This window comes from Vipera berus (assembly GCF_964194415.1).
Source record: "Vipera berus genome assembly, chromosome: 2".
Taxonomy (NCBI): domain Eukaryota; kingdom Metazoa; phylum Chordata; class Lepidosauria; order Squamata; family Viperidae; genus Vipera; species Vipera berus.
Window position 1 is genome coordinate 204670675 of NC_138203.1, and position 15438 is coordinate 204686112.

General features: G+C 35.0%; 1 protein-coding gene across 3 annotated transcripts in view; it reads right to left on the reverse strand.

Annotated features, from left to right (window-relative positions):
- FAM13B (family with sequence similarity 13 member B) overlaps positions 1-15438 on the reverse strand; it is a 73550-nt gene that overhangs the window by 29542 nt on the left and 28570 nt on the right. For all 3 annotated transcript variants that reach the window (XM_081321472.1, XM_081321471.1, XM_081321473.1), the window contains 6 exons: positions 13964-14110; positions 12498-12624; positions 8221-8285; positions 7217-7271; positions 6771-6918; positions 1599-1806 (listed from right to left, as the gene is read on the reverse strand). In XM_081321472.1, coding sequence (XP_081177598.1) covers positions 1599-1806; positions 6771-6918; positions 7217-7271; positions 8221-8285; positions 12498-12624; positions 13964-14110 — 750 coding nt within the window. The remainder of the gene's footprint in view (positions 1-1598; positions 1807-6770; positions 6919-7216; positions 7272-8220; positions 8286-12497; positions 12625-13963; positions 14111-15438) is intronic.

Here is a 15438-nt window from a genome sequence, read left to right on the forward strand (position 1 = left end):
AGGATGGTGTACTGGCTTCATGAATAGGTATGGCCTATGTTTGCGGCAAAGAACAAAGATTTCACAGAAGTTGCCAAGAGACCTTGATGAAAAAGTGATGTCATTCGATTCATTCATCATAAAACAAAGAAAGATCCATAACTATGACCTGGGAGATATTGGGAATATGGATGAAACACCTATGACCTTTGATCTTCCAAGCAACAGAACCGTGGCAAGTTTGGGAGACAAAACTGTTTTGTTCTGTCATGTTTGGCTAATGGAACTAAGCTGCGGCCTGTCATTATTTTTAAAAGAAAGACCTTGCCTAAAAAGGTCAAATTCCCACCACGAATTACAGTGCGCCCACATGTTAAAGGCTGGATGGATGAAGATGGAACAAAAAAGTGGCTGGAAGAAGTTTGGAATGGACGACCAGGAGCAGCCTTAAAGAAAAAACCATCATTGCTAGTTTGGGATATGTTCAGAGCCCACACATCTGATGACATAAAAACATTGGCAAAGTCTTCTCAAGTTACTTTAGCCGTTATTCCAGGTGGGCTTACATCTGTATTACAGCCCTTAGATGTGTGTTTAAATAAACCTTTCAAAGACCGTGTGCGAAAGATGTGGTGCGAATGGATGTCATCTGGTCAAGCCCGACTAACAAAAGGTGGAAATATGATGAAGCCTGACATAGAACTGATAGCAAAGTGGGTTCGTGATGCATGGGAAGAGATTCCAGAGGACATGGTGAAGCACGCCTTCAGGAAATGTGGCATAAGTAATGCTATGGATGGCAGTGAAGACACTGCTTTGTATGAGGACAACAACTGTGATAGTGATGACAGCGAACTCTGTGACAATGTATATGATGATAACCTCACACCAGCTACAGCTGAAGCTCTGTTTGCAGATACAGATGAGGAGGAGGAATCCAGTTTTGAAGGATTTTGATGCTTGTGTTTTAGCTTGGTTGCTTATTGAGTTAAGGTTTTTGTACATTTAAAGTTATTGTTAATACTTTAATGTTATATATTGTTTTTGTTGAATATACTGATAATATATTGTTTTTGTTGAATATACTGATAATATATTGTTTTTGTTGAATATACTGATAATATATTGTTTTTGTTGAATATACTGATAATATATTGTTTTTGTTGACCCTCTTTTCCACATGCCTCAATTAAAGCAATTTTATTGTTATCTACCTGTATTTTTATTTTTGAAATTTACCGTGAGCTGCTGCATTTCCCAGCCTCGGCTTATACTCGAGTCACCAACTTTTTCCAATTTTTGGGGGTAAAATTAGGGATCTCGGCTTATATTCGAGTCGGCTTATACTCAAGTATATACGGTATTCAGTGGAAAAGGCAAATTCTCTTCTAGCAAACTTTTTTTTATTTTTCTTTCATAAACCTACATTTTTTTAACTCAGATGCTTTTTTAGAAAGACAACACAAAACAAAAAAGTCTTACTACTTTATAAAAAACAATTACATGATACCAAAACTCATGATTTTGGAAATGAAAAATAAAAAATTCTATATCCGAATACAAATCATTAACAGTGTTTTTCTCATGAACTGTATCTGTGAATGACATTAACTACTTACCTAACAAAAGAAAGGGCTTTAGATGAAGAATCTATTTTTTCTGCATCATGCAGGAAACGCTGACTTTGCCCAAAATCCAAACTCCGATGTGCCAATATGGGATGACTATCTTCTTCCAGAGGATGATTCATTCTTCCAGCTTGTGGAGAAAGCTGAGCTTCTCCAGATTCATTATCTTCCTGCCAAGATTTAAAAGCAGGGAATGGGTCTAGAAGGAAATAAAAAACAAATGGCACTGGAATATTAGAAGACTGCAGCAAAAAACATTGCAAATTCACAATGTGACTAAAATGAATAATGAAATGCACTGGAAAGCTACATGTCAAAGCAAACAAAAAGAAAATAGCCCAATACACTTAAGACATATACAACAATATTCCAATAAGTGTACGCCACTTAATGTATTTCATTAGATAAGCATCATGCATTAATATATAAAACTATACTATGTTGCACGCTAAATATGTACCATGTGTATTTTCATTATGTGCTTTAAACCATATGAATAGGTAATTTTTGTCCAAAACAACAGAAAGCACACTAAATTCCTTCAAGTGCAACAGTGTGCATCATTTACATAAAGATTTTAGATAATGAAGTGCAACCCCTTATGTTTCATTGTAATACAAAAAATTTGACTCCTCCATATATTGATATTGAAGAATAATTCTATAGAAGGATCATTGTTTGTGAAGAAAGTAAATAAATATTTCATATTGCACATTAAAGATATAAATAATGTTTAAAATGTATGTTTGTGAAATAATTTGTGCCTGTTCTAAGGAATCTGAAATATTAGAATAATCCAAGAAACTTGTTACTGTCCCTCGAAAATAATGTGTGTGTGTGTGTGTGTGTACCAATATTAACACATACACACAGACAGTTCCTCAGTCTATCTCTATTTACAATCACAGAAATAGAGTGACATAAATACTGAATCTGATTTTTCCAGTGCAAATCTTATATTTGAAAGAGAATTTTAAACAACACAGTGACAACACAGTAAAATGTTGATTAACCCACTTATACCTGCTTCCCACCAAACACCAAAATATATTTTAAGGAATTCCTTGTTTAAAATAAAAGTTATTTGGATTACAAAAAGGCAAACCAGACATGATGTCATGGTGTGAACTTATAAAGCTGCTTTATATAGACACTCTTCCTTGGTCCAACTAGCAGAGGACATTCTTCTCTAGCTGGCAGAGGCCTTCCCAGGTTGTCAGGCAGTCCTAGTTCTGCTGGCTAACATCATTTAACTGAACGTACCAGCATGTCAACCTGGAACGTTTATATGCATACCACTGCACCGATCATAAGCCATAACTCTTCAGAAGGCAGCAGGTAAAAGGGGTAATTTGAAAGCAACCATAAACCATGAAAGAGGCAGTAACTGAATGTATGGCGAACCATACTTACCCTCCCCTTCTCTCTGTAGATGCATTGTTTTGAAATCAATGAGGGGAAAAGTGATAGGGCATGGCGCTAATAAATGAAAAAAAAATGGCAAAAAATACTGAAGTGAACACATCAGCACAGTTAGAACAAACTATAAAGAACACGTAGGAGTACAGCACCACACAGAAAGTCTTCCAATTGACTCCGGGCCAGGTCTAAGCACTCAATTCTCAACTGAATGGAGCAGTTAAAAGGTGCCCAACACCATGCAAGCTTAAGGCCTTTGTCAATTAATAAGCCTTTCCAGAAATGTTCCAGAGGTGACAAACAAAAGCCACATGCTTTTCCATGTTTAAAACACATTTCAAACAAAAATAAATTTATGCACAGGACAGATTTTGCTCACATATGTTTAAAAATAACAAACCAAAATGAAGAGAAAATTCATATGCCAATTATTTATGTGTCCAACATATGCATTTGTCCAAATTAACAAGATACGCATTTTTAAAAAGCAAATTTCTGACACACAATATAACACGTCTAGAAATCATTAAACTAAATCTAAATGGATCTTAACAATAAGATTAATATAAACAAATTCAATCTGATTCGAAAAAGAGAAGAGAGAATGAAGAAACCTAGTTCAGGATCCAAAGAGCTTTGCAGAGCACAAAGGGGCTTTCGGCTTAGCCATTAATCCTCCCCTTGAAGTAATCCCTAAAGTCTGAGGATATTCTTGAGCTGCATTCAATTAATTTATTTTATTTATTTATTTTATTAGATTTATATACCGCCCTTTCCCGAAGGACTCAGGGCGGTTTACAGGGCATTTTAAAATCACATCAATACAAAATACAAAAGTTAAAAGACTATTAAAAAGATTAAATTATCCCTGAAAATAGAACCCCAGTTAAAATTCTCAGCCTGGGCCAGAGAGCTCAAAGAGCCAAGTCTTCAGGTCCCGGAGGAATGAACGCAGGTCAGGGGCAGTCCTGAGCTCCACGGGCAGCTGGTTCCAGAGGGCAGGCGCACCCACAGAGAAGGCCGTCCCCCTGGGTGTTATCCGCCGGCAATCTTTTACCGGCGGCACCCTGAGAAGACCCTCCCTGTGCGAGCGCACTGGACGAAGGGAACTTGATGCTGGCAGCAGGTGTTCCTTCAAATATCCCGGACCCAAGCCATTTAGGGCTTTATAGGTCATCACCAGCACCTTGAATCTCACCCGGAGGGCAACCGGAAGCCAATGCAGCTCACGGAGTAGAGGTGTTACATGGGAGTATCGGGAAACCCCCATCAAAACTCGCGTGGCTGCATTCTGCACCAGTTGAAGCCTCCGAGTGGTCCTCAAGGGCAGCCCCATGTAGAGAGCGTTGCAGTAGTCTAAACGGGAGGTCACGAGCGCATGAGTGACTGTGCGTAGGGCATCTCGGTCCAGGTAGGGTCGCAACTGGCGCACCAGGCGAACCTGGGCAAAAGCCCCCCTGGTCACGGCTCCTATATGATCTTCAAAATTGAGCCGTGAGTCCAGGAGGACGCCCAAGTTGCGAGCCCTATCAACGGGGGGGGTAACACCTCACCCCCCCATCGTTAAAGGTGGAATAGTTTGGTTAGCCCGAGATGCCGATACGAAAAGCCACTCAGTCTTGGCAGGATTGAGACGAAGCCTGTTTCTCCCCATCCAGACCTGGACCGCCTCCAGGCAAGGAACTATTAATGCATTGCATTTCTTTGGATCCTACTCCCAGAGTACAGCAGCAAATAAAACAACAAGCTCCTGCTTAAACAAAGAGCTATTTTAAGTAATTATGTGATCAAAATACATATGTTTTATCCTTAGAATCAGAGGAACGTCAGAAAAAACCTTATCATCCATTTGGAAATTAATATCACTATACTATTAATTGATTCAGTTCGCAAGTTAAGCAGAAATCATAATCTTGCAGTTTGGATGTTGCTATAAGATTAAGGTTAGGGGTTGTTATCCAAAAGTTCACCAATATCTTTACCACATGAATCAACAAGAGAAAACAAGAATTACTGGTATATTCCAGGATCATTCTCAAGAGAAACTATACTTTAATAGTTTGGCGTAATGCAGCAGGATATACCAATTATTAGAGGAATAACTTGTTCAACTAGATATAACTAAAATATAAGCAGCAAATATGACATTTCATTTTTCAAAAACAATACAAAACAGATTATATTAATGTTTTACATGTTCTTAATCTACATTTACTCCTACTAGGAATCTCTTTATGTTTCTACTGTACAACAAAAAATAACTTGAATGGTTAATCTAATGGCTGGGGAAAAATATTATCTTCTCATTTTGAGGAAATCTGTCCAATTGGCATCATCTAGACACACATGAGATTAAGCTACAGTTATAAAATCGCAATAGCATTTATATGGCTTATATATCGCCCCATAGCTTTTTACAGCACTCTCTGGACAGTTCACAATGTAGAAGTATTATTTGCATATTGCTACCAACAATCTGGATCCTCATTTTACCAACCTCAGTAATATTAAAAACTTTTTTTGACAACTTACAGATTGCATGAGGTATAGAAGCTATCTTTTTCAAGCTATCTGGAAAGGCAGAACAATAATGGTGCCTCCTTATGTAAGAGCTTCTGGGAGCAACCATATATCCTTACATTTATATCCAACAATTATATCCAACAATCAGCATTCTTTTGATTGTTAATTGTATGGAAAAATATATTTGACCATACAGAGTTGCATTACCAGGAGCACCATACAAAAGAATTGTAAAAAAAAAGATAATCCTGAAATTGAATATACTGTTCTAATATAATTTCAGCTGTTGCAGATTCTGAAATTTTCTTTAAGACTTTTTCCCGGAAGTAAAAATGCATTTCTGCACTTCATGGTCAATACATTCCCTACCCCAAAAAGAAGAATCAAACCCATTCCTAAATATTACATAATACAACATTAGTTTTATATTGTAAATTATAACTATAATTACTTCATCAGAGATGAATATGAATGCTAATGTTCCAAAATATATTTCTTTTAAAATTTGCATATTATAACAAATGTATACATTATTTCAATATAAGCAGTCATAACTATTTGCTGGCGTATTAAAGCCATGGTAAATACGATGGTTACTACATCACTGTTTGCTACATGGATGACATGTGTTTTATCTCAAGAAAAATGATGTGGGCGAACATAATAATCTCATCTTGAATTCTTTAAAAATAAAATGGGCAGAATCCCATTATCTCCCTGATAAAAAGACAGAGTGACAAAGAAGTTCTAGCTAAGCTCCCTCATACATTCTTTTACAGTGGAAAATGGGGTTGGCATCATCAAAGTCAACATATCCTCCTTTTCTTAGCTATAGGACTATGCAGGAGTAAAATACCCTTCACACAATTGTTATAAAGATCCCCAGCAATCTCTGCAGTTTATAAATTGAGAAACAAGCATAAAAGCAGTACACAAATAATATTCTTTAGAAGAATATTAGTAGAAACCCCCACTCTCAGAGACTTCAAGCAGATTAAAACAATTTGTTAAGAATTACTGGTAACTTCAACTAACAATATTTGGAAGTTTCAACTTCCCAAATCTAACTTTTTCTTCTACTGATTCATTTCAATAGACTTCATCTAATGCCCATTTTAAATACATTATTAAATATCAATAAATATATATTTATATTGATCATATATTTGAATTTTCAAAATTAACCCATTTTTGAAAAACATCAGTAAAATCAAGATTTACCTTCCCATTTGTCACCACCATTCACATTCTTCAAATCAAGATGTGGTAAAGAGGCACACAGTGTTGCTTCAGGAGCATTGTTATTTCGGTTTTTCACTTCCTCCAATTCATTTTTCATATTTTGATCAGAAATATTGCTAACACAATCCTGTAAATAAACAATACACTATTATAGGATGAGCAACTTCCAGCATACATTTAAATTTTTGTTTTGTGGGTTTTCAGTATGTTTTCCTGATTGATAAAAAGATATGAAATATAAGCAAGCAATTAAGTAAGTTAAATTAATATATAAAATAGGAACCATACAAGAGACTGTCAAATACTACCTACCTGTAAAAATTACAGTTAATATTCATGCAGTTAAAAAGTAGAAATACATTTGTGGATATATATTTAAAATGTGCCTAGATATACAAGGGAAAGAAAAAAAAACAAGCTCTCACCAGAATCATATGTGACGTCATTTTGCTACCATCATCAAACAATATAAAGTCTTGCCTATAAAGGAAGTTAGGACATGGAAAATTATTTCAAAATACTTATGATGGCAATTCTTATGGACTCAACTCAGTCATATCAGTACAGTTTAAAACAAAGTAAACTTGGCTTTTGTTTGATAAACCAGAACAAAGAACTTTACACTTACAATTATCCCCCTAATCTAGTGATATTATTAATACACACGCGCACACATGTACACACACACACACACACACACACACACACACACAAACTAGTATCATGGCTAGTAATACATCTATGTATACAAAGCTGTAATTATGATTTATCAATTTAGATATGGCAAAGCACAGTGTACAAAAGAAATGGTTTGCAAAAGCATTTAAAAAATTTTCTGATTATGATTTAATAGTAACTAACAAATCATGATTCCTCAATTCAAAAAATCATGGTAAACATTGTTCAATGTGTTTCTTCATGATTTATTAAACAAAACCTGGATTTATTGCAAAACTCTACTTGGCGTGATAAATTGTAAAGAATATGGTTTACTTGTTTTTGTGAAATTTTAATCAATGGTAAGCAAAATTTATAAAATAATTTCATAACATAAAAATTAGTTGACACAAAAGAAAGCAGACTGGCTGAGTTGAAGGTGAGAGAGATTTTTATACAATATGAAACTATTTTCTTATTTGGCTCTGGTTTTTTCCTACTCTAAAGGTAAAAATCACAAAAGCTATGTTAAATTAACCTTTCTGTATCCTGTAACGCAAAATAAGGTTACAATCCTGTCACTAATACAATCACTAAATCTATTCAGTCCTAAATGCCCTGAGTATAGACATTTTATCTGTTCTTCCAGCAACATAGAGATGTCCTCATACTAAGAAAACTAATTCTGGAAAAACAGTTCCTCATAAAGATAACATTAATAAAAAGTATCTTGCCCCAAACCCAATGTTCTCATGTATACTGGAGTACATACTCATTTCCAAAGGATTCTTTATCTTCACCTCCATCATCACATGGCTTCAACAATACGCCTGCAGCCTATTGGTGAAAAAAAAGACCTTAGCATGGTAAGTGCCATTCTGTTTTAAGGAAGGAAGAAAGCTACAACATTCTATGGTTCTAAACAAATTTAAATTTTATTTAAACTACTTAGTTACTTTAACTTCTCGGGGGGAAAAGTTTTAAAGTGCCCTGCTGAAGTATGCTAATCCAGATTAATTTGAGGGCTGAAGATGTAAACAAAATATTAACAACAAGGCTTCTGAGGACTTCTCTCAGTTTATGCAGAATGAGCCATCTGCTGGACTCTAAAAGATACTATTAATCCTTGTTACTAAATAAAGCAGCAACATGGATAGAACACTGCTGGAAAAAAGCACTCATGCCACTAGTAAAGACACCCAGTTAAAACTGGCAGATGTTAAATATTATTTTTAATATCTGCATTTAACACAATCAGAAAATCACATTAAAGGTGATTACAGACTAATCCTTATGAACAGCTGATAGAGGAAAAATAGTCAATTCACTGCTAAGCAGTAATAGCGCTTCTTAATATAGCCTCTCCTCTGTGCCTTGGATCTGAAGACAGCTAAACATACTTCAGATAGTTTTAAAATCATTTGCTCTTTTCCTTTTTAGGTAAAGCACATTTTATTCCTAGGATATAAAATAAAGGCAGTATTCAGTTTCCAAAGCCCTAACCCAAATGCTGAAAACATGTAATTTTTAATGTGACAGAAAGAGAACTTTAAGTGACTGGAAATAATAATTTAAATTGATAAGAATTATATGTACATTCTGATTCCACCATCTTTTGGAATACAGTTTCCAGCACAACATTTGAAGGCCAAATGTCAATATCATCCTAACACTGTCAGATATTTCTGATATTAATGGGGCTAAATTTTCAAATAAACAAACAGGTTTGAAATAGGTACTACTGGCAAGTAGTACAAGTTAGTTTACAAATGGCCTGTTTGTTTATTTGAAAATTTAGCCCCATTAATATCTGAAATATCTGACAATTTCAGGATGATATTGATATTTGGCCTTCAAATGTTGTGCCTTCTCCCAGTGTATTGTTGCTTGACTTGTTTTTTTCCCCATCTATTTTTCCTTCTTCGGTGTTATTTTCTGAATATTACATGCAAAGGCCACACAAAGATTATGCCATTCCAGGAGTAATTTGGCAGTTTTTCAGAAATCATGTGAGGAATTCTGGAAATGATGTTCCGGATGAAACTTGTTTATTTGGGGTAGTATAACCCCCAAAACACACTGAACTATTTCCAGTTTGGAGAATTCCAAAAACAAACTCCACCAAACTATCTTTGAAAAAGGAGAATCTTCAGGAAGTTAGCATGGCTTACTGGAAGAGCAAAACAGTCGAACGTTCTCCACAATGCCTTGTTTCTGGAAATTATAAATTTTGCATATCCCTAATATTTTTTCTATTTCTATGGCTTGTATCAGAAGCCATTTACTGTTATTATAAATATATGCATTAAATTTATTGGCTGTTTTGATTTGAAAAATTTAAAATGGCTCTGTAACAGTGACTAAAATAACAGCATGGTCTTTTACATTCATTAAAATGGGAGGAAGGGCAAAACTATCGTATATCACAACTGAAAGTTATATACATACTAATATTTGCATTTCCCAGAGAAATTCCTTGAAAGAGTACATATAGGATTCTTAATGCAATCACTTTAATATTTATAATATTCATATAATGGTAACGCTAACGTAATGTAAATTTTAGTAAAAGAAGTTAACAAATGACTCTAATATAAATATAAAGATAAATAATTCAGCTATGCTTTGCTAGGATAGTATGGTAATAGAAAATCCCCTGAAAAACATGCTAATTTAAATGAGGAGTACCACATAAATTAATTTCCTACAAACGTATTACCTTCCTTTAGAAGAAAGTGATAAATTAACCATAAGCTATTATTATTTTCCTTTTTTAATTTTGAATTTCTCTTATAAGACCTGAAGCTTCTTTACAATAAAAACTCCTGTTTATGACCCATAATCCCTTAATTCGGGGTAGAGTCAAGGCGACTGGATGGAACTGAGCATTTACTGGCTGGATGCCTTTCCTGACACCATGCACAGCAGATTTTTTTTTCTTTGCACCCCAGGAGAGAAACATCTGCCGCTACCTAGAATTAAACTCTCAACCTTCCGAGTGGGAGGTGGGTGTCTTCATCAGTAGGCCACCACACCACTCAAAACAGTGTCTTTGCTCATTTTTGCTTTACCTTACATTCACTCAGAGGCAGGATTCTAAAAAAAATAAGGTATTTTGCAATATTCTTGGGAATGTAGCTCTTGTAATAGCATGTCACACAGGACAGGGCAAAAATCATGTTTTGCACAAGCATAAATTCTGTCAGGAAAAAAAGACCTACGCTAGCAGGAACAAAATTTTATTTTGTTTTTTATAAAAGATTCTCAGCAAGTATTCCCACTAAGTCTGGAACTAAATAAATAGATATAACGAAATACATATCTATAAATATTTTCAAACATGATCTAAACTTTAGCCTTCATTTTAGAAGGCGGAGGAGGCAGTTCCAGACCGGTTAGCTGCTTTAAATTTCTAGGCCTTGGTAAAAGTGTTCCCTGTTGTCCTCCGTTTTTAGTCCTTTTATAAATAAACATTGTAGGGCTGTGAAATGCTTTCGATCAGATTCAAAGGAAAAGAAGTGATTCAGAGCATACACAGGTGTACACACTGCATCTGTCAGCAACACTTTAATATAAATATGTCTTTTCCAAAGTTATGGAAAGCAGCTACTCACTCTCAGGATAAGACATAGCTGCTTTGTATTGCTGAGAAATGTCATCAAGTTTCCCAGCTCCAAAGCATATGCTACTACTGTAAGTGAAATTGCAATGATTATCTGGAACTCACAAGTATGCACAGGATATAGTGAGCAGACACAAAATGGGGCATATCCTGATATTCCTGGGGGGAGGGGGAGGGAGTAGGAGCTGACAAAATGTGGGACAGTAACACTTTGGAACTAAATTGTATGGGAATAACATTACAGCTTTCTAGCAATTAGTCTTTTTTCCTCTATAACGTAATTTTTGGCTGCTAATAATGAGGACCCAGATTGTTGGGTGCAATATGCTGACTCTGTAAACCGCTTAGAGAGGGCTGTAAAGCACTGTGAAATGGTATGTAAGTCTAAGTGCTATTGCTATAACTACTCAATGTCCCAGTGGCAAGTAAGCCCTAACATAGGTCTCTGCAGAGAAAAGAACAAGATTCTCTGGTAGAATCCTAAATTGTCCTGAAATGATCTGATACAACTCCCTGCTAACTAACCCATCATGTTGCCTGGATTATCTTGAAAATAGCTTTTATTTTCAATCCAACTAACTTCTTACAGGAACAAATGTCTCAAATTTATATGTGTTCCTTGACGGATATTACACTTGGCTTCTTGCTGGAGTAGAAGGCAGGGAGAATAATGGCAAAGTAAAGTTTTAATTTGAATTAATTATGAGAATGCTTTAGTTAAGAGATTAAAAATAACAGATGATGAAAAAGTCACGGAGAGTACAGTCTCCTGTGTCAAAAAGGAAAGGGAACTTGAAAGGGTGTAAAGCTTGCTAGCATATGGATGGCTTTAGGAGCAAGATGTAGTATTTGCTGGACGTGTTTAATGTCCAGAAATATGGCACAAGATTCATATTCTGTATGGAGAAAAAGCAATGTTCCTATCTATTCTTACATGAAAATGGCAGAACTGTGCTTACAGGAGTTCCAAATGAGTGTCTAAAAACAAAGTTCTTATAGTTTGCACTACCAAATTCAGCCTTTTCAAACTGAATTTACAGGTGTATGGAGCATCTGCCAGCTCGAGTTCAGTTTCTAGAGAGGAGACAAACTCTGGTCCTGTGGCTTGCATGACCTGCCTAGCAGACTGGATTACATTTACATACCCCACCCAGAGGTACAAAGAAGAATTATGATGGTCTATGACCATAAAAAATACTTCATTTACAAGAAAGAACACATAGTCTGGAGACTCTCTTATATCAACAAAGAAAGGAAAGTGATATTGTTATTTTAGCTAGTTTACAGCAGGATAACAATATATTTACAAAACAAATGCTAATAGTATTCCTTCTAGTTATATTTCAGATTGCACTAAAATATTTTCAGACTACAGTTACAGGAAACAAAACTCAAAATGCATGAAGCATATTGTATGCTACTCTTACCTGATAATTTTCTTTATCCTCAGACACAGGTTGTACAATTTCACTGTCTAATTTAGTGCAATTCACTCTTTCAGAGCAGTCTCCAAGATTCTCATAATCTTTAGTAATATTCTTTTCAGTATCATCCCTAACAAAAGGAACAAGATGCTAAATAATGAATTTTACCTGCATAAAGCTATCTGGTTATGGGTATAGGTTAAGGACTTTAGGCATTAACTATTTTGGTGATAATATTCTGGATTAATGAAATCAGAATATGCTAATAAAAGTCTGTACAACTGCATTCAGAAAAGAAAAGAAAAATAAAATTCCTAATATCCATTTATTATTTAATAAGATGCTCATAAATGTTATAGCACAAAAATACATATAAAATTCTACTTTTGGGGAAAACTTAATACTGTTCCTACCATATCCAGCAATAGGCTGTAGATACTGCAATAATCCCTAGAATGATATTCCCCAAAGCAAGGAGTTTAAACTAGTGATAAGATGTGTGTTGCAGTTGGCTCATACAACTTGATCACCCTGAAACCATTCTGAAACACCCAACCTCTACGAAGCAGAAGACACTACCTATTCAAACACATTACTTGAAGAATTGCTTCAGAAGAAGTGGAAGGAAATAAAATTTCCCCTAGTGTCACTAAAACAAAGAATGGACATCTAAAGGCACTAAAGATGCTGCAGGCATCTTTGTGCTACAGCTAGTCTTCTACTTATGATCACTTATTCAGTGACTTGTCAAAATTGCAATTCTAAAATAATGGACTTTTGACCCATGCCCAAAGTTATCACCATTGCAGCACTTCCACAGCTACATGACAAAAATTCAGGCATTTGGCAGCTTGCCTACACCTACACCTCATAAGGGCCCTTCATCTCTCCCCTACATCACTCCCCATTTGTTTATTTATATTTCATATTTCTTAATAGCCCATCTCCTTTTGGCCGCCCTGTACCCTGCCTTGCAGGGCGGCAAGCAGTCCTGCAACGACATGGATCTGCAGCTGCTTGCCGCCACCACCCGATAAACCTCAGCAAGAAGCAGCAAGCATTTTATTTGCAGTTGGCTAACATCACGGAATATACTGTCAGCAACAACAATCTACAAATTATAATCCTTATTTAATTAGAATGTCCTGCAGGTAAATCATGACCTGCCACAGTCTTACAGGAAATTGACTTGAAGAAAAATGCAACAGAGCATGAATAAATTATTAGGACACTATGAACTCTCTTAAGAAATATATTAAGGATAATGGAAATGCTATCAAATATCCTCCTCCTCATCGCTGTCATCATCTTCATTCATTATCCATACTAACGTCATCACATAGTGCCCAAACACTACAAACAATAAAATTTCATGTAACTATTTATTTTTTTATTTTAAAAAATCATTTTTATTTTAAAATATTAATTGATTTTTGTAATCAAATAAGCAATATAAAATAAATTCTTACCGGCTGTTAGATCCTTTTTCATCTTCCTCAATATCTCCTTCCTGACACACCACTTGGTGCTGTAAATTCTTGAGATCTTGATCTATGCTGCTCTGCAGATCAAAGAGATGTTGTTCTACAGCTGCTCTAATTGTTCTTTCCAAGATGCTTGAAATAAAACAATGAAATGTATTAATAATCTATTTTCTTTTATGTAAATCATGTTGCTCAACTTTGTTCCTAGCAAGCAGAGGGATATTCAACTGAAAAGAAAGCAATTTATTCATTCACTTTTACTATCAAATAGACTCAGAGAATGTGGTTACGTTACAAAAATAAAATCTTTCTCAAAGTTTTTAATTAAATTGACTGCCGCCACTGTATAATTCAAATAACAGAAAAAACAGAAAGAAAAGCTAGTTACAGACTACAGAAAGAAAAGTACACTACAATCAAAACAAATTTCTTACACTGAGGATTAAAGTAAATTCATTTACAATTCCAATTGAAAGCATGAAAATTTTAAAAATTAAGTGCAAGATCCATCCATCCCATATTCTGATTCAGCATATTTTTCTATCGATGTTCAATTTTAAAAATTGGAGGAAAAAAATTACTGGAGCTGACCTTAGATCAAGCAAGCTGAAACAAGTGTGTATACTCTATAGTCTGCTACCCCTAGATGTCTATTGCTCCCGCCTTCTACCTGGATTAAGTTTTCACTTAAGGATGCACTTCTATCATATAACTATTGTTTCAGGCTTTCCTAAAGAACATTTTTTTTATTTCTTAGTGGAGCTTTTAATTGTAGATTAGTGCCTATTTACTGCTTTATTTATATTTGGTTCCCTATATCAGAAATCTCATTTTATTAACTGAAATACTTATATCAATACAGATATGAAAATGATCATTATCCATAAAGCACTCATAATCATTAGTTATATTGCTGTGATATCATGAAATTTTCTGACGCTCACAGTTCAATATGATACAATGTGAAATCTTGTACTAGGTTTAGAAATGGAAGTAGACTCAGGGCAATTAGAAAGAATAGCAACCTGTCTGAGAATTGGTGGTTTAAATGGTGAATTGTACAATATAAAGGTATAATTTAAAGAGAAAGTAAAGATACAGAAAAAACAAATGTCAAAAGAAGAAAATTTAGGGTCAAAACAAGTCATGTGCTTTTAGACCAATAAGAAATGTGGGTATATGGAAGATTAGGAAAAGAAAAATGGGGGTTAAAATTAACAGATATTTTAAATGGTCATTCAATATGAATTCCAAGTTTTTATCTGTACTAATGTCATCCAGTATTTATTCATCCAAAGCTCAACAGTTCCGTAACAATAGAGGTAGTCCTTGACTTACAACCACAATTGAGCCCAAAATTTCCGTTGCTAAGCAAGGCAATTGTTGAGCCATTTTACAACCTTTCTTGCTACAACTGTTAAGTGAATCACTGTAGTTGTTAAGTAGTAACCAGGCTAAGT